Source organism: Zingiber officinale, chromosome 9B (assembly GCF_018446385.1).
Source record: "Zingiber officinale cultivar Zhangliang chromosome 9B, Zo_v1.1, whole genome shotgun sequence".
Classification (NCBI taxonomy): domain Eukaryota; kingdom Viridiplantae; phylum Streptophyta; class Magnoliopsida; order Zingiberales; family Zingiberaceae; genus Zingiber; species Zingiber officinale.
In genome coordinates this window covers 46,518,459-46,539,787 of record NC_056003.1, presented here as the reverse complement: position 1 = coordinate 46,539,787, position 21,329 = coordinate 46,518,459, and the positions used below count along the sequence as shown (strand labels likewise).

General features: G+C 37.4%; 1 protein-coding gene across 6 annotated transcripts in view; it reads right to left on the bottom strand.

The window, feature by feature from the left end:
* LOC122025621 overlaps positions 1 to 21,329 on the bottom strand; it is a 133,976-nt gene that overhangs the window by 58,448 nt on the left and 54,199 nt on the right. For 3 of the 6 annotated variants that reach the window (XR_006123779.1, XR_006123780.1, XR_006123782.1), the window contains one exon: positions 6,274 to 6,406. The exons of 1 other annotated variant lie outside the window; for it this stretch is intronic. Coding sequence is in view for 1 of the 5 variants with exons in the window: in XM_042584456.1 (XP_042440390.1) it covers positions 6,258 to 6,406 (149 nt within the window). In the remaining 4 variants the exon portion in view is untranslated. Of the gene's footprint in view, positions 1 to 5,929; positions 6,407 to 21,329 lie in introns of those variants that run through there. 2 more of the 6 variants (XM_042584456.1, XM_042584457.1) reach the window with 2 other exon arrangements.

Here is a 21,329-nt window from a genome sequence, read left to right as displayed (position 1 = left end):
GCAAGTAGAAGAGATTTGCCCTGTCCTCTGGCGTTTGTGGAGTTCCCCCTCACAAACAAGTGACTGAAAGGTCCTCTCCGACCTAATCTGAGTCAACTTGGCTTGTAGAAGATCCACCTCAGCTTTCTGTCGATCCAGAGCTCGTTGCTGCTGAGATATTAGTAGACCATCCGCATAAGCTTTTCTGTTTAGATCAGTCACCTCTAAGATATGCTGGATCCTTAGAGTATCCAGCTCCTCAGTCTTTTGCTTCAAATCCGAGTAGGCTTTGTTCCTCAAAGCCACTTCTAACCGAACCTGTGATTGAGCTGAGAGCAGACGCACCTCTAGTTCCTGTTGAGGGGAACGATGTAAATCTAGGGCTTGCACGGCTTCGTGTAAGAATTTCTCCTTCTCGTGTAGTATTTAATCCCAAGGAGGGGGTTTTGAAGCCATGACTCTCGGTAAATCTTAAGGAGGAAAGTAAAACTACAAGGGGCAAATGTGAATGGGGAAGGAAGCAAGAGCACAGCTCTATTTAACTTGACAAAAGAGGTCACGAGATCATTGTAGAAGGAGTCACAGGATCATTGTAAAAAAATATCACAAAATCATCGTAAAAGTTATCACGGGGTCGCCACAGACGGTATCAAGAGGTCAGAAATAGACTTAGATTTAATCAGTCGACTACACCTCTTTCAACTAGACTTGAAGGGGAGGCTAGTGATACGGGTTATGATAAGTGAATCCTTTGCAAGGGAGAAAAAGGGGCAATAAGGATAAGGAAGGCTGAAAAGAGCACGATAAGGATATAGTAGGCCGCCCGAAAAAAGTGTGGCCCTGTAAGAGTGTTGCTAAGCGTTTGGCAGACAAAGAATGATCGAACGTAAGAGATCGGCCAAGCATATGAGTTTGGCAGGCAAATACCGACCAAGTGGAGGAGACCGACCGAACATAAAAGCAGTTAACCTTAAGATGTCTGGAATGTTTATATACGCTCGACGGGTTAAGCTCGATCGATAAGGCATGATCGGCCGGGCTCGATAGACCGGTCGAGCACAAAGGCATTCAGCCTCGCACGACCCCTAACATACGGCCGACCGAGGGAAGATCGACCGGACAATAGTGGTTGTATACGTCCGACTGGTTAATCTCGATCGATAAGGCATGATCGACCGGGCTCGATAAATCGATCGAGCACAAAGGCATTCAGCCTCGCCCGACCCCTAACATACGACCGGCCGAGGGAAGATTGATTGGGCAATAGTGGTTGTATATGTCCGACTGGTTAATCTCGATCGATAAGGCATGATCGGCCTGGCTCGATAGACCGGCCGAGCACAGAGGCATTTAGCCTCGTACGACCCTTAGCATACGGCCGACCAAGGGAAGATCGATCGGGCAATAGTGGTTGTACACGTCTGACTGGTTAATCTCGGTCGATAAGGCATGATCGACCGGGGTCAATAAACCGACCGAGCATGAAAAGTAGATCGAGCATAAAGGTGTTCAACCTTGCACAGTTTCTGGCATATTTATAAGAATAGAGTCCTGGTCGGGTATAAATAACCGATCGAGTATAGAATATCGGTCGAGATTAGTACAACAGAAGATATTTATCATATATACAGAATGAGGTTATGTGACTAACCAAGTGTATGTAACAGGTGAACCATAAGAATATGTGATCATATGACAGCTTAATTACTTTAGCGGCAAATAGCTTCTAGAAGTCCCCACAGGTATGCTAAACGACAAAAAAATGTACATCTGGGGTAAGAAAAAGATTCCTTAAACCATTAATGTAGTTTCGACTTACGTCATCTCTTAACAAACTTTAACAAACCGGGGTCCACCTCATGGCTGTGGAGGTTAGATGAGGTGGAATAAAAAGGGGAATCCTCTCCACTGGCCAGGTACACAAACATATGCATTGCATCAGAATCAAACCCTAATTTCATCTTTTTCGTACTTCTTCTTCTTCTTCTTCTCGGAAAGACTAACTTGAGCGTCGGAGGGCCTAGCCAGGGATTCCCACCCTGGTCTTAGGTCGCTAACGCTTTGTTGGTTGATCTCATAGTGCGCAGGAGAGAGAGATCATCCATTGAACCACCGAGCCTTCGTTGATCCACGGTGTTCCTCATCAGAGTTCACTTTTCCACAGGGATACCTCGCCGAAGTTCGTTTTTGCGAAGCATTTTTCATATATCCGCTTTGGTTTTCTCGGATTTATTATCCTTTATCTAAGCACTTGTGAGGTCCGCTGTGAGTTTCTTGGATCCTCATTTGTTCGTCGGCATCAGAGTTATAGTTCATCATCGTCCCTCATCGCCCAGCGCTTCATCTCGCAAGCTCTCAAACAGGATCAATTATATTATAGATAGAAGTTGTAGTCATGTTAGCACCTACATAGGCAACTAGGAGAGTTCTATATAAGGAGTTTCGAGGAAGAGTTTGAAATTCACTCATTCACTCATCTCTTAGTCTCTTGTGCCCATGCTTTAAATGCTCCTTCGCCTTCTATCTTACGACACGCTATGACTTATGCTTTATTTCTCCTCGCCAACACCTAGAGTACCTTTTTTATTTATTTTATTGTTACCTTATTTATTTTATTATGCTTAAACTTTTTAGATTCTTTTTTATAAAATTTCTCCACATGAGAGAAATTAGAAATAAAAATTACATTTTATAACTACTATATGTCTATACTTCTAGTTTAATTGATCAACTTGCATGCTTAAACTGTTATCTAAATCTATTAGATGATTTTATTACCTTTGTTTTACTTGATTGAATTAGTTTGAATTTATTTTATTTGCATTATGCTTATTCTGATTGATTCAACTATTTTAATTACTATTTGCTCATTTTTTTAAATTCCTAATACTATTCACCCCCTCTAGCATCGATTTTGATCCAACAATTTAGTATCAAAGTGGGTTAAGCTGATAGAAACTAGAAAAGTTTGGATAGTTGCATATCTTGATTGGATTTCCCTACATAGTGCATGTAGTCAAGTGGAACTAGCAAAAGTTCTCTAACCTCACTCTAAACCAGTTAGACAAAGGCATCGCATTAAAGTTGATTTAACGCTAGATTCTTAAGTTAGTTTTGTCTTAGGAAGTAGTTGTTACTCCAATAATCAAAAAGGTCCTTGCCTAGCCACTACCTGGAAGCTAACTTAGGAAACTCTTGCTCAATTAGCCCAAAACAAAACTTGAATCTAACATAGGACGAACTTTGCACTCTCAATCAGGGATAAACAAAGTAAATCATTTAATAATCCAAGTCTAGTTCATACCCAAATCCAAACCCTAATTACAGTCATACCAAATCTAAACTAAACTCATATCTTGTCATAAGCCTTAATACAACTTGAACAAATACTTTTTTACAGATACGTCTTTGGAGGAAGGATTCAACACAACTCACCCGCCACTTTTCAATGGCGATAATTTCACCTATTGGAAAAACATAATGGAATATTATCTAATGAATGATATAAAAAATTATCTTATTATCAAGATGAGCTTTATGCTACCCAGAATTCCAAATGGCACCCTAGTATCTTTTAAAAAATAGTCAAGCGATGATAAGAAAAAGGCTCAAGCTAATTTGAGAGCCATAACTACATTACAGTGCGGGCTAATATAAGAACAATTGACCAAATTCGGTTAGTTCAGTAGTGTTAAACATCTCTGGAAGAAACTAATTGAACTATATGAAAGTCCAGCTGACTCATGACTCGCTAAAAAGGACCTATTATTAAGTCATCTTCAAAACATCTAAATGAAAGAGTGTGAAACAATAAGTCAACTGCACAACCATTTAAAGGAGATACTATATTCATACAATTGACGAATAGATAGACAACAGTGATTTGATCAGGTATGCACTTAAGGTATTTACAAGGACCACCTTGCTGGCATCAATGGTTGATACATACAAAGTATCTAAGGACTTGTTTATTATTAAATTAGATGAATTCTTTTGTGATTTTGAATGTCATGAATAAACTAATCATGATCAAAGGAAGAATGGTATAGGTTTGATTGCAGGTAAATCCAAAACAAGATCCAAACCTAAAGAAGAAATTGAGACAGAATCCAAGCCCGAATCAACATCCGACAAAGACAATCTCTCTTCAGAAGTCGCACACCTAGTTAAAAGGATGATCCGACAGAAGAAATTAACTCAAAATTTTGAGGAGATCTCGAACAATGATCTGGTAAATGTTCGATGCTTTGAATGCAAGAAGAAATTTTCAGCTGATTCCACACTTGGACTTTTTGTCAAGCAATCAGCTTTCAACTAATTTCATTCACTTGGACTTGATTCACCTAGCACCCAACTAAGAATTTGTCTGTCAAACCTTAATCACTTGGACTTAATTCTCTTAGTATCCAACTAGGAATTTATCTACCAAGCCTTAATCACTTGGACTTGATTTACTTATCTTTCAGCTAGGAATTTATCTACCAAGCCTTAATCACTTGGACATGTTTCACCTAACACTCTGCTAGGAATTTGTTTATTGGTCTCAATCAAGACTTAGTTCAAGCCTGATCCACAATTAAGACTTTAGATGCCTAGATCCACTAGAACTTAGTCATTGCTTGATTCATAACTAGGATTTTAACACCTATCAAGTAATTTGCATCTACAAACTTGACGTACAACCAGTTAGACATTTCTTTTTTCAATTATTTGTTGAATTTCTCTATTTACCAACTCCTTGTTGGACGTTCTCTGTCAAATATTTGGTTAACCTTAGACTTACTTGACACAACATATTCATTTTATACATCACGAGGTTTAAACCTATAACCATAAGGTTTGACCTTATGATCCACTGGTTGAGCTAGATAATATATTGTCTAAACATAACATATGGTACAAATGTCAAAACACTGATCACCTAATTGCACCAACAGCGAGAGGTGGTTCTTAAGTTAGACAGATTTGACTATTAGATTAGTTGTAGTCAATATATACCAAATCGATTGATGATCTGGTCAATTAGGGAGTCAAATCAAATAGTTGACTATCCAAAGACATAATTAGACTTCACACTTGTAGAATTGAAAGTCAATAATGTGTGCCAAGCGCACTAGATAGCTTAAAAGTGTCAATTAGGCTCAGTGAGTTGGATTAATTATGTCAACCAAGCAAATCAATTCGAGCTCCACAAGCCAAACAGATTGAGCAAGTGGACTAGTTGGTTGAATATAGCAACTAGTTTAGAATGATAAAACTAGGTGAGCTGGTCAAATTATGTGGGCAACTAATCGAGCTAGTAAATGTAAGGTGAAACAATTGACTACAAAGGTTCAATCTAACCAAGTAGCCTGTCAAGTTGAATGGTATGTAAGACAAGAAAATAATATCAAATTGACTCGAAAAGGTCAATATAACCAAGTTGCCTATCAAGTTGAATGGGCATGTAGAGCAAGAAAATAATATTAAGTGGAAAAGAGCAGTTAGTTTTATTTAACTAGATGATCATGCGAGTAAGATAAAATAAATTTATCATTTTAAAAGCCATTTCTTATTAATTTTAAGCAGAAATCCTAAATTCTAAATCGTATTGTGTTAATTGTTTATTTCAACCCATTGGAATCACTTTTATATTATAAATATCTTAAGTTTTGTGAATCCAACCAACCATTAGGTTTTTGTAAAGGTAAGGATAAGATTGTTTATCTGAAGGAATCCTAATAGTTCTTGAGCATAAAAAGTAGCACGATAATGCTTATTCAGCACATGGGAACGGGTAGCGTCCTAAGCATCTCGTCCGACAGCTCCCTAGCGCTATCATTGTGCTAAACCAACTTGAACAGAAAAAAGTTTCATTCCAATTCGTCTAGTTCCTGCTTTTATAATAAATTTTCTCAGAATTTTCAATATTTCAAATTTTAGACGTGACCAAACCAGTCAAGTCCTGGACTTGTGTTGATACAAAGCAATATTTTCACCGCATCTGTGAAGCTGAAACTACACTACTATCTACTTTACTGTCAACTGTCAGACAAGGATAATAATAAAAGATTTCTTTGAATAGAAAAATTCAAAATAAACACTTTTCAAATCTGTGCCAACAGAAAGTTGTATAGACCAACAAATTTTGATAATTTGTCTATAATTTTCTTTCGCGTTTCTCTTTTTGTTTCTTATTCCAATAAACTTTCCCCCAGCTTTTTGTCCCATGCCTGCAAGTTTACACCAGCAAATTGAGATAGATCTTATTGCTCCATTATTGCAAACAGGCTATCTGGCTATGGATCATCATCATATGGTGTGTTTGAGGTCGATGGTGTTGGCATGGTCACAATCGATCTCCCACCAAGTTCAAACTCGAGTAGTTTGGTGTAGTTGGACTGGCATAATTGACTATTTCCAGTCAAGTCCAATATCTCAAGTGTACCTAGAACAAAGAAACTTAGTAAAACTTTTAATCTTCAATATCAAAATTTTCATAGCCACTTAGTGGGATAAAAGTTTAGTTGTTATATCCAGTTTTTGACACAGAAGACAGTTTCACATCTTTCATTGTTATACGATCTGTGAATTAGTTGGAGTTAACACATGCAAGTACTTCAGGAAGCAGCATAGCCAACAAAACACTCATTCAAATTGACAAGGATTAAAAATTCTCTCATGATGAATAAAGTGGCAGGTGGAACAAACTAGCGTGCATACTCCAACTTGGTGGCAATAGACAAGGATCAAAACAATGTGGCTCATAAACAGCGGTGCAAATAATAAATTATTCGATTCAAAATAAAGCTGTCCAAAAAAATAACAACATGATTAAATATTAAGTCATGCCAATGTTTCAGATTCAGCTAATGTCTATTAAAAAAATAGAATGTACAAAGGTTCAAAATCTTAAGTCATGCCAATATTTCGGTGTTTGACCATGCTAGTATTCAGATATATTGGAAGAAATATATGCAACCTAGCCATACTTTCACTCTATGGTCTGGCACACCGGAGATTAACTAGGGATCGGTTGGAGTAGGTAGAGGATAGAAGCTGCACCTTTTGTGGGCTACAGGAGGACACAGGAGCATATATTTTTCAGATGTCCTCAGGTGCGCCACCTATGGGACAGAGTCAGAGGGTGGCTCCAGGAGATAACTACATACATGCGGATGTTACAGCCTTACAGGTTTTTCGGTGCAATTACAGAGGCACTAGCAGGCTGATGCAAGATAGACACATATGGCAAGCCAGGAATCACAGCAGGTTTGAGGGAATCCATCTGGATATTGAGGTCATATATAGGAAAGTCCAGACACATGTATTAAAGGGCGTAGCCACCTTAAGGAGAGGGGCTCTCACATTTTATTAAAAATTATATATATATGAAAGTCCTTATCATCACTTTGAGTAGTTGATTCATCACCACTCAATGTTGAAAATTGAAATTGATCACATATTTGAAAAGTTCATGACTTAAGTTATCAATTGGTACCACTTCTACGAGGAAATATCACAATTTGAAATGTTAAGTATCGAATTTTTAAAATAAAATATATAATAATAAACGGATGAACTAAATCGTAGGGCACAAAGTAAGGAAGATAAATTAAAATTGAATCGAGTTTGAACTAAATTCAATGGGTAGATATGGAGATAAAAATTATGTTGGTTCAAATTGGAATTGATTTGAAGTTGAGTTATGATCGAACCAAGTTTAATATTTAAACGAGTTCAAACGATTTAAAAAGAATTAGGATATTTTTTATGAAACCTTTCACTTTTTTTCTCTCCCTCTTCTCCCTATGCATGTTACATCCCCGCCGTACCATATGTAATCCCTTCACCCATTCTTCTCTTTTATTTTTTTCTTCCTCTTGTTCCTCATTTGCTTCTTCTCCTTCTCTTCTCCAACGTTAGTAAACCTATAATTTTTTCCTCTTCTCTTATGAAGCACAAGAACTTTTTTCTTCTCATTTCTCTTCTCCAGCAAACAAGAAATGCAACACCAGTTGCTGCCCTCTTCTAGCAACAAGATCAAGCAACCATCAACCCCTATATCTTCTTCCTCTTCTGGTATTTTTTTAGGATTTTATTGGCACAGTAAAATAGTCATGTTTTGTCTTACCTTGCTCTCTTTGTGTTGTTGCCGAGCTCACCGACTAACGAAGAAAGTAAAGTTCTCCATTTTTTACTTCTTCCTCTCTATTTTATCTTCTCTATTTTTCTCAAAAGCAATGATCTTCCAAGAGTTGTAAGTTATGCCTTTCTCGTTTCATGAATTTTTGAAAATTGCCCCTCCTAATCGAAAATCCTGGCTACGCCCCAATGTATATAGGACCCCAGACATTTACTCTACTACATCACGGATGAGCTGTTCTCGGTGATCACCTTGTTTGTATCATCAAAAAACAAAAACAAAAAAATAAAAAAAAAAGGAAAAGGAAAGGAAAAAAAATCTCTCTTTTGTACCTCATACTGCTATCATGAGCCATGAGTTGATTTCATAGAGTTTTGGAGGCCATAGCTTGATATAGGCAAGGGCAGCTACTCAGATTAGATATTCCATCTGACATGAGTAGCTCCCCTCGGTCCTTTCATTTTGACTAGTTTCATTTCTTTTCTTTTCTGTTCTTCCCATTTCACTTTCATCATTCTCATTTCATGTTGATACCACACACACACCCATTTTGATACTTTGATGCTTTTTGATAATCTAACCCCGGAAATCGGCTCACATCTTGACCTCACTATGTGAGTTGATATACATAGGGATGGGAGGACATCCATTTTGATACAAAGCTAGGATTTTGATTTGTCTAGCATTGTATACAGAACTCAGGATATCTACTCACATCTTAGCTATCCATCATATATGAATAGCTATCCTAGGTCAAAGTTTGTAAAAAAAATGAAAAAAAAAAATATCAAACAGTTGCGGCGTTTGTAGAGGAGTTTGGATGGTGGTGGCTAGCACAGCATGAGAGGATTAGACAACATATCATGACAGGATCAGACAGCTGTGGAGCTGCAGAGGAGACTGGATGGGGATGACTAACACATCAGGAGAGGAGCAGACAGCACTTGCCTCACCGGCCTGATATATCACTTTCAACAGTTGATGCGATCAATGGATACAATACTTTGGAGGTGGAGGTGGAGGTGGAGGTGGAGGTGGAGAGGCAGGACCACATCTACTACTGTTATCAAGGCACCACATAGCCCTGGTTTGGGATCTAATAATGGCTACAACACACATAAGAGATGATTATACATACATTTTGGCGGATTAGCTCGGAGTCTGGCTACTATATATGGGAGGAGGCTGCGGATTCACTGAGGGAGACACCGTGGCACCAACAGAGGAGCATAGACGAGGTACATTTATGGGTAGCAGCGGATACACAAAAGCATAGTTGCTTCGGATTCAGCACCTTGATGCGCCACGATTCATGGCAGGCAAGGGGCTGCAATATGGTAGTATGTTCCATGATGATCACTAGGATGTGAGGTTGGAATTCATGAGTACAAACACGTGTATATGGTAGCATAGCTATCTTAGGACACATGTATGTTTTGTACATTTTAATGATATATATTATTACCCTTCATCAAATAAAAAAATAGTATTCTGATGTATGGTGCTAGTGATAGAATTAGAAAAGGAAGAAAAAAAAGTAAAAAAATTAACACAATTGTATACCTAAAGTTCAGAGTATATGTCACAAGTAAAATGATATAATTTTGACACTGTTGTATGAATGAAAGCTAAAAAAAGTATAAGCAGTATTTCAATACATCTTGACATGTATTGTAGCATGACAAGGGGTGTTGAATATTGTCATGACATGATACTGCTTGACATGATTAACACTGTGACACTGGATAGATTACTTGTTCCAAATAGTATCAAATTTTGATAAATTTTGGTCATGTTGTCTGACATAGTATGATATGTCAAACCATGGGATGCACCTTAGTGTTGATAGCAAAGTTGTTAATCCTGATACATCTTTACTTACACTTTTGAAGATACCTTTTTGGGCAAGCTAATTGCCCCCCTTAATTATACAAAAAATGAAAATGTGATGTTAATTTGCTACTATGCGTAGCCACTCAATTCTATGCATAAACAATTAAGTAAACAAATTTCTTATTAAAAAAATAATTTGATGTGGTCCACCATCAACTTGTAAATTCGTTTTTAACCCGCAAACCAATCAATTTCATCATTAAGTCAACTACCAAATTAAAAGTTGTCTCTTATCCATCTAATCCACCAAACCCATATTTTTAAGGCCAAATCACACTTCAATGATCAATTTCTCTTAGCTATTACAAAAAGGACAATCCGATGCACGAAGCTCCCGCCATGTGGGGTCCAAGGAAGGATTCATGCTTTTTGCAAGAGGCTGAAAAGGATTCAAACCCGTGACCTTTAGGTCACAAAGCAACAACTTTACCTTGCGCCAAGGCTCCCCTTCTCCTCTTAGCTACTACAAAATTAGAAATTTTAATCTTAACACTATTGACTTTTTCATAGTGCACTAGTGACTTGGTGCAGCATCTTATAGATAACGACACAATAATGATGCTTCTAAGATCCATTGCAAAAGAATGAGCGTCTAATTTTACCCTTGAACTGAATTCTTCCACCAATTTATACTAGCATGCATTAGGGTATTTTCTTAATTTATTATCTCCATCCCCAAAATATTACCTAGATTCTTGATGATTTAACTTGTTATAAAATAACGAGGAAAATTCTTTGTGAATGTCCAAGTGTAGGCATTTCATTTCTCATCTTTATTATCTTTTGTTATATCATGATGTGAGAGATTTCATTTTGTTAATGTCCATATATATAGTAGATGCATGTTGAGAAGAAAGGTATTATGAAAGTGAAAAAAATATCTCTTTCATTGCTCTCATCTTTCTATCTCAATTTATTTACTATTGCTTGTTTTATAACAATTTATCAATGAGTAACCAATTAAGGCTCTAATCTATTACTTTGACAAAATTTAGGTTGAAAAAAAAATTATGGGTGCAAGCATTATAGTTCCATACTTTCTAATTAATTACATGGCTTTAATCTAAATATATCTGGTAGGGTTTCTCTTTTTGTGTCAAACTCACGAACTTTAAGTATGTCAGCCTTGACATTATAGGCACAAATTGTTTGTCATAGTGCTTGATGTTGAAATTTAGCAGAAAATTGATCATGATATTCTATAGAAAACATTCTTCTTTTATGCCTGGAACATGCACTGATAGCAACAATATTGAGACAAGTTTTACAAAATATTCTGAATTAATTTCATGTTTGGTTGAAGAAAATAATGAGCTATTGATGAAAATTATGAGGTTCATCCTACTGGTAATAATCCATTACTTGAAATGAATGTGACAAATTAAGATAATCAAGTCAGTTGATCTAATTTACCGAAAAGGCATTGGTTGCATACACATTGTATGACAAAACATCTTGTCGACCTTTATCAAATTAATGTGAAAAAGAAACAAAAATACCAAGGACAATTTTATATTTCATAACAATACCTCTAAGAATAATCCTTTGAGGGTTTTAAGAGTCCAATTCAAGAAACACTTCATCCTATAGAGAAGCAATTTCTGCAACTGATCCTATAGAATCACCCTCAACTGGTTTCGCTAAACCAAGTGATTACCAGGGTTCTACACCTAGTATTTCCACAATCATTAAGCAAAACAATACCCAAATCCAGCTACTTGTTCAAATTTCTGAAACATTAAAAGAAATTCAAGCCAGCTTGCAAAAACAAAATCCAACTCCTTTTCCATCAGACCTGATTACAAAATTGCAAAACCTTACTCTCTCCAAGCCTAAAGAAAAGCCTGGAAAATTGTATGTTTTTAAGGATCCTTATAAAATTCTAAAAGAAGAACAAGAAAAATTGAAAGGATCATGGCAACCACAAGGACAGAGCAGCAGCAAATAACTGCAACACTACTATTTGAAGATCAAATACGAGGTTATCGGCGAAATCAACGACGATTATTCAACGCACAACAAGTGGCAAGGCGTGTTGGGCAAGCTCTTATTGGTGGTACTTCAACAAGGCATACTCTTGAACAACAAATTGAGCCTGAAACTCAATTACAATTATATATGCAAGAGCGAGCTTCCATAGTACCTGCTGAGGTACTTTACCACTCCCGAAGGGATGATGCACATCATCGAGTATATGTGCATAGATCTGAAGAAGCAATGCTTGTGACCGACAACCATCAAGTGGACAGAAGCTTTATACAAGAAGAAAGCTTCAATCAACTACGACGAAGTGGTATGCAATATATTCACCTTGGAGTCCTTCAGGTACGTATACAAATATTACATCGTCAACAAGAAGGAACGATGGCACTTGTTGTCTTTCGAGATAATAGGTGGCAAGTTGATCAGGCAATTATAGCAACAATGGAAGTAGATCTTACCAAAGGAAGCCAAATGATCTATGTGATTCCAGAAATTATGATGACAATTGACGATTTCTACCGAAATGTTCAAATATCCATCCTTACAAGAGGATATGAAGCCTGGCAGAATAGCGAAGCTAATTTGCTAATCACAAGAGGACTGGTAGGTAGGCTTTCAAATACACCTAATGTTGGTTTTGCTTATGAAGTTCAAGGTGTTGTAGATCACCTTACTTCTCACGGAGTAAAAGCCTTACCTGGAAAAAGTTTTTCAACTCATCGGCTGCAAGGTCTAAATTGGACCATTAATCCTACTCAAATTACTATTCCTATGCAACCAGCAGAAGTAAATAGTCAAACAATGCTGGATGGACGCATATCATTAAGCTTCAACAATTATGCAGCAGCCCAAGTAGCAGAACCACCAAAATATAATGACAGAGATGAAGAAATTTTGACGGTATTGATTGAAACACATCGTGGTGTTTTTACTTACTTTGACGGCACGGAATCAGAGTATCTCGAAAATTATAGAGATTCTGATAATATTTATGATAAAGGAAAACAAATAGCAGAACAAGAAAATTACTCCCCAAGGTACACTCCTAAAACTGAGCCTCATATTTTAGTAAATCGAATGTTTCCACAGGCAGTACTCCCAAAAAGAAAAACAGAGGGATCTGCTGGACTTGATATAGCAGCAAGTCATGATGCTATTATCGAGCCATATGGACGAGAACTCGTACATACAGGCCTACGAATAGAAATCCCATATGGATATTATGGCCGTATAGCTTCACGATCAGGCTTTGCATGGAAACATGGAATTGAAGTAGGAGCTGGAGTAATTGATTCAGACTATCGGGGTGAGGTACAAGTTCTTTTGTTTAATAGAACTAGCCTTCCTATACTTATTACTTCTCAGCAAGATATTGCACAATTAATCCTTGAGAAATTAGCTATGCCAGAAGTATATGAAGTTCCTCATCTAAGTTATACTGAACGAGGAGAACAAGGCTTTGGATCTACAGATCAACATTCTGTCTTTTTACCAATTAATGAAGCCTCTTCCTCTCAAGAACCCCACAAACTTACAACGCAGGATATCTTTTCCTTACTAATGCCACAGGAAAAACTGGCAGTTTTGGTGGAAAATGATTCTTCCCACATATGTTTTGAGGAAGCCCATGCAGCGACTACAAGCCCAGGGGCCTCTGTACCGCAGCCCATGGACACTACTCTAAACTATGAGGAGGAACCTGATTCCTACCTTGATTATATTCAGTATTTATCCTCACTGTCAAACACCAAACCAATTTGGGACACCTACTCAGATGATGAATGGACTAATCCATTCGCCAGCGAAGGTGGTGGGAGAAGAGAACATGCTCTTGAATTACGACCAGATAATTATGAAGAAATTGTTCAACTCATTGCTGCAAACTGTGAAATGGAATATCCAAGTATTCAGCGGCTGACTGAAAATCTAATCGGGGAAGAACAGATATATTCAACTAGTACGGTAATTTCTCCATATCGACCCCCTCAAGATACAGCAATGGGGCCACCTGGATATCCACCGGCTAATAATACTCCAGGCCCAAGTTTTCAGCCCATATATGAGCAGCAACCTCCAAAGGCAAAATTTAAAAAAAGAATGAATAATGAATTATGGACCCTACCATCAGCACAACAACAAAGTGGGGCCCTTTTTGTTATTCCAGAACAATTAAATTTATTTGATGACGCCTTCTCAAGATGGGAATCTATTACCAAGAATTTTGTGGCATCACAAGCCTTCTCAGACTCTAAAGAAAAAATAGAGTTTATTGAAAACCTGTTGGGAGAAATTGAGAAGATCACATGGATTCAGTGGAGAATGACTTACCTTACCGAATATGATGCCCTTATTGCCATCAGTGAAGGGCGAGAAGGTACACAGAACATTCTATCTCAAATGAGACGTGTATTTTCTGCTGAGGACCCTACTCAGGGTTCAACTGAAGTTCAAAATTCAACATACAGGGATTTAGAAAAATTATCCTGTGATAATGTTAAGCACATAATCCAGTACATCAATGATTATATGAGATTGGCAGCAAAGACTGGACGCCTTTTTGCAGGACCAGAACTTTCAGAGAAATTTTGGTTAAAAATACCTGGGGATCTCGGAAATAGAATCAAGACAGCCTTTGAAGCAAAGCATCCTGGTTTAACAGTAGGAGTTTTTCCCAGAATTATATTTGCTCATAAATTTCTTGAGCAGGAGTGTAAGGATGCGGCATTCAAAAGATCGTTAAAAGATCTATCTTTTTGCAACCAAATCCCTATCCCAGGGTACTATCAGAAGGCTGGATCTAAGAGAATGGGGATCCGACAATCAAAAACTTATAAAGGTAAACCACATAACACTCATGCTAGAATTGAAAAGCGAAAGCATTTATTAAGAAACAAAAAATGCAAGTGTTATTTGTGTGGTCAAGAAGGACACTTCGCAAAAGATTGTCCTAATGATAAAAGAAATGTCAAAAGGGTAGCAATCTTTGAGCAATTAGAAATTCCTGATGATTATGATATCTTATCTGTACAAGAAGGAGAAGCTCAAAGTGACGCCATTTACAGTATTTCTGAAGGAGAAGATGATATTCTTGAGGTACAACACTCTGTCCAAACCTTGCAAATAAATTCACTATATATGTTAGGTTTGGAAGATGGAGGATACAGGCAACAGATCAGACTGACAGATTCACAGTCAAACTGTATGCATCAATGGAAGCATAATGAAAAAATTATTGCTCCACAATCAACTACTTGTACCTGTTGCAAAAGATTAACTATTCAGAGGGCCAGGATACACTATCCGGAGTACTACCTTACAGTATGCAATTTATGCGGGCCCTATTACTTTAACAAAGAGGTACCTGTAACCCCTGCACCTGCAACTCCATTTTATCCTATGAACTTAATACAGGAGCAGAGAAATTATATCATCTGGTGTGAAGAAGAAATCCGAAGGTTAAAAGAAGAAGTTGCATATTATAAATCACAATGGGAAGCCTTGCAGCTGGAACAAGATTTACAAAAAGATTTTCACGAACTTGAAGAAGAAGCTGCAAATATGTTTATTGAAGAAACAATTGCAACAACATCAAAACCTTCTACATCAAGCCCACGGTTAGTAAAAAATATGCTGTACAATTTAACCGTGGAAATGGATATACCAGGTATTCCTAAATTCAAGTTAAAGGCAATTTTGGATACCGGTGCAACATGTTGTGTAGACCAAAGATCCATTCCCAAAAATGCTCTGGAACAAAATACCTATGTGGTAAACTTTAGCGGTATTAACTCACAACAATCCGCTAATATGAAGCTAAAAACTGGGCGAATGATTATTGGGGATAATATCTTCAGAATTCCCTATACCTATAGCTTTCCTATGGTTCTTGGGGATAATATTCAATTCATCATCGGGTGTAACTTCATCAGAGCAATGCATGGGAGACTCCGCATTGAAGGCAATATGATAACTTTTTACAAAAATTTAACAACTATAAATACTTTACCATCTGTAAATGCAGCAATCGGAGAACTAGATCTAGATGAAGACGAATATATACAAATTAAGGAGATGGTGATATATTCAGCAGAGAAAATTAATCCATCACTTAAGCGAAGGTTTGACCCCATATTACAGCAGCTGAAGAAACAAGAAATTATTGGAGAAAATCCTCTCCAACATTGGCAGAAAAACAAAGTTCTTTGTCATCTGGATATCAAAAATCCAGAATTTATTATTGAAGATCGGCCTCTCAAACATTTGACTCCAATCCAGAAGGAGGCATTTTCTAAACATATTAAGTCTTTACTGGACTTGGGAATCATCCGTCCCAGTAAAAGCCGACACAGAACAACTGTCATTATTGTCAATTCAGGTACTACCATTGACCCTGATACTGGAAAAGAAAAGAAGGGCAAAGAAAGACTGGTGTTTAATTATAAACGCCTCAATGACATAACTCATAAAGACCAGTATAGCCTTCCTGGTATTAATACCATCTTAAAGAAGGTTAGTAATAGTTGTATCTTTTCCAAATTTGATCTGAAAAGCGGGTTCCATCAAGTAGCTATGCACCCTGACTCCATAGAATGGATCGCATTTTGGGTACCTGATGGGTTGTATGAATGGCTCGTTATGCCATTTGGTTTGAAAAATGCCCCAGCAATATTTCAACGAAAAATGGATCTCTGTTTCAAAGGAACAGAGGATTTTATTGCTGTTTATATTGACGACATCTTAGTTTTCTCTCCAGATGAGAAGAGCCATGAACAGCATCTCCAACAGATGCTTAATATTTGTCAATTAAATGGACTTGTATTGAGTCCTACTAAGATGAAGATTGCAGTAACTGAGATTGAATTCTTGGGTGCAATTATTGGTAATTGCAGAATCAAATTACAACCACATGTTATCTCAAAGATTGCTGATTTTAAAGACAATGAACTCAAGACCACCAAAGGTATGAGATCATGGTTAGGTCTTTTAAATTATGTCAGGAATTACATTCCTAATCTCGGAAAATTGCTTGGACCTTTATATGCTAAAACTTCACCCAAAGGGGAAAGGAAATTAAATCAGCAGGATTGGGACTTGATAAAACAAATTAAAGAAAAGGTTCAGCAACTTCCAGATTTAGAGATACCCCCTCCTGAATGCTATATTATTTTAGAAGTTGACGGTTGCATGGATGGTTGGGGAGGGATCTGTAAGTGGAAACAAAATAAATTTGACTCTATATCTTCGGAGAAAATTTGTGTATATGCAAGTGGGAAGTTTAATCCTCCCAAATCAACTATAGACGCTAAAATTTATGCCGTCTTAAATACAATGGAGTCTCTGAAGATTTATTTTCTTGATAAAGCTGAACTTCTCATAAGAACAGATTGCCAAGCTATAATCAGCTTCTCACAAACCATCACGAGTTAGATGGCTTTCTTTCACTGATTATATCACTGGAGCGGGACCTTTGGTCAAATTTGAGCATATTGATGGCAAAAATAATCAGGTAGCGGATTCTCTTTCTCGCCTAATATCAGTGTTAACTTTTTCAGAATGGCCGGAACAAGACCTTGGCAGGCTAGCTCTGGTTCCACAAGCACTCAAGGAGCTCGAGAAGAAGCCCAACCAGGAGGCCCAGGAGATGTTGATCAAGGCCCTGAAAGCCCTCTCAGCCTCGCTGAACAATACCAACGAGAATCAAGTAAACGCCATAATCAGCCAGTCCCACTCAACAGATTCGACCAAATCTCTGAAGATTTGCACCAACTCGAACAAAGGGCTGCAGTACAAGCAATTAATGCACTCCAACAATTACGCATCATCCACTCACTAAAGTTACAAGAGTGCAATAAGTGCAGAGGAAAGGACAACTGGTGGAATGATTGGTATCCAGCTGTCAAGCAATGTGACGACCAACTGACACAATCATCTTACCTTCTGCAAGACTGTGTCTCTCGCATGCGTAATTTTAAAGTTTGAAGCATGATGGACCCAATGAATGACCACTCAACGTCCATACAAGCTTTACTTTATTAAAGTAGCTTTATTAAAGTAGCTTTATGAAGCACTATGAAGATTCCTTCTGATCTTCTTATTTGAAAAACGTGTTGATGGGGCCCAATGAGCACCTAGCGTTCTCTATAAGAAGAAACTCTTGCAAGGAATTCAGGCATAACCTGAACCTTACTCGAGTCAGTGGGAAAACTAGTTTGTAAACCTTCTAGTTCTTAATTCCAGTTTGCGTTCTTGCTCTCCTCACGTTTCCTTCAATCATTACTTTCTCCGCTGCCCCCTCTTTTGACCTCAAGAGGTCAAAAGAGGGGGCAGCGGAGAAAGTAATGATTGAAGGAAACGTGAAGTTTTAGCATATAAAGGTCCAAGCAATTTTCCGAGATTAGGAATGTAATTCCTGGCATAATTTAAAAGACCTAACCATGATCTCATACCTTTGGTGGTCTTGAGTTCATTGTCTTTAAAATCAGCAATCTTTGAGATAACATGTGGTTGTAATTTGATTCTGCAATTACCAATAATTGCACCCAAGAATTCAATCTCAGTTACTGCAATCTTCATCTTAGTAGGACTCAATACAAGTCCATTTAATTGACAAATATTAAGCATCTGTTGGAGATGCTGTTCATGGCTCTTCTCATCTGGAGAGAAAACTAAGATGTCGTCAATATAAACAGCAATAAAATCCTCTGTTCCTTTGAAACAGAGATCCATTTTTCGTTGAAATATTGCTAGGGCATTTTTCAAACCAAATGGCATAACGAGCCATTCATACAACCCATCAGGTACCCAAAATGCGGTCCATTCTATGGAGTCAGGGTGCATAGCTACTTGATGGAACCCGCTTTTCAGATCAAATTTGGAAAAGATACAACTATTACTAACCTTCTTTAAGATGGTATTAATAGCAGGAAGGCTATACTGGTCTTTATGAGTTATGTCATTGAGGCGTTTATAATTAAACACCAGTCTTTCTTTGCCCTTCTTTTCTTTTCCAGTATCAGGGTCAATGGTAGTACCTGAATTGACAATAATGGCAGTTGTTCTGTGTCGGCTTTTACTGGGACGGATGATTCCCAAGTCCAGTAAAGACTTAATATGTTTAGAAAATGCCTCCTTCTGGATTGGAGTCAAATGTTTGAGAGGCCGATCTTCAATAATAAATTCTGGATTTTTGATATCCATATGACAAAGAACTTTGTTTTTCTACCAATGTTGGAGAGGATTTTCTCCAATAATTCCTTGTTTCTTTAGCTGCTGTCATATGGGGTCAAACCTTCGCTTAAGTGATGGATTAATTTTCTCTGCTGAATATATCACCATCTCCTTAATTTGTATATATTCGTCTTCATCTAGATCCAGTTCTCCGATTGCTGCATTTACAGATGGTAAAGTATTTATAGTTGTTAAATTTTTGTAAAAAGTTACCATATTGCCTTCAATGCGGAGTCTCCCATGCATTGCTCTGATGAAGTTACACCCGATGATGAATTGAATATTATCCCCAAGAACCATAGGAAAGCTATAGGTATAGGGAATTCTGAAGATATTATCCCCAATAATCATTCGCCCATTTTTTAGCTTCATATTAGCGGATTGTTGTGAGTTAATACCGCTAAAGTTTACCACATAGGTATTTTGTTCCAGAGCATTTTTGGGAATGGATCTTTGGTCTACACAACATGTTGTTGCACCGGTATCCAAAATTGCCTTTAACTTGAATTTAGGAATACCTGGTATATCCATTTCCACGGTTAAATTGTACAGCATATTTTTTACTAACCGTGGGCTTGATGTAGAAGGTTTTGATGTTGTTGCAATTGTTTCTTCAATAAACATATTTGCAGCTTCTTCTTCAAGTTCGTGAAAATCTTTTTGTAAATCTTGTTCCAGCTGCAAGGCTTCCCATTGTGATTTATAATATGCAACTTCTTCTTTTAACCTTCGGATTTCTTCTTCACACCAGATGATATAATTTCTCTGCTCCTGTATTAAGTTCATAGGATAAAATGGAGTTGCAGGTGCAGGGGTTACAGGTACCTCTTTGTTAAAGTAATAGGGCCCGCATAAATTGCATACTGTAAGGTAGCACTCCGGACAGTGTATCCTGGCCCTCTGAATAGTTAATCTTTTGCAACAGGTACAAGTAGTTGATTGTGGAGCAATAATTTTTTCATTATGCTTCCATTGATGCATACAGTTTGACTGTGAATCTGTCAGTCTGATCTGTTGCCTGTATCCTCCATCTTCCAAACCTAACATATATAGTGAATTTATTTGCAAGGTTTGGACAGAGTGTTGTACCTCAAGAATATCATCTTCTCCTTCAGAAATACTGTAAATGGCGTCACTTTGAGCTTCTCCTTCTTGTACAGATAAGATATCATAATCATCAGGAATTTCTAATTGCTCAAAGATTGCTACCCTTTTGACATTTCTTTTATCATTAGGACAATCTTTTGCGAAGTGTCCTTCTTGACCACACAAATAACACTTGCATTTTTTGTTTCTTAATAAATGCTTTCGCTTTTCAATTCTAGCATGAGTGTTATGTGGTTTACCTTTATAAGTTTTTGATTGTCGGATCCCCATTCTCTTAGATCCAGCCTTCTGATAGTACCCTGGGATAGGGATTTGGTTGCAAAAAGATAGATCTTTTAACGATCTTTTGAATGCCGCATCCTTACACTCCTGCTCAAGAAATTTATGAGCAAATATAATTCTGGGAAAAACTCCTACTGTTAAACCAGGATGCTTTGCTTCAAAGGCTGTCTTGATTCTATTTCCGAGATCCCCAGGTATTTTTAACCAAAATTTCTCTGAAAGTTCTGGTCCTGCAAAAAGGCGTCCAGTCTTTGCTGCCAATCTCATATAATCATTGATGTACTGGATTATGTGCTTAACATTATCACAGGATAATTTTTCTAAATCCCTGTATGCTGAATTTTGAACTTCAGTTGAACCCTGAGTAGGGTCCTCAGCAGAAAATACACGTCTCATTTGAGATAGAATGTTCTGTGTACCTTCTCGCCCTTCACTGATGGCAATAAGGGCATCATATTCGATAAGGTAAGTCATTCTCCACTGAATCCATGTGATCTTCTCAATTTCTCCCAACAGGTTTTCAATAAACTCTATTTTTTCTTTAGAGTCTGAGAAGGCTTGTGATGCCACAAAATTCTTGGTAATAGATTCCCATCTTGAGAAGGCGTCATCAAATAAATTTAATTGTTCTGGAATAACAAAAAGGGCCCCACTTTGTTGTTGTGCTGATGGTAGGGTCCATAATTCATTATTCATTCCTCCTTTAAATTTTGCCTTTGGAGGTTGCTGCTCA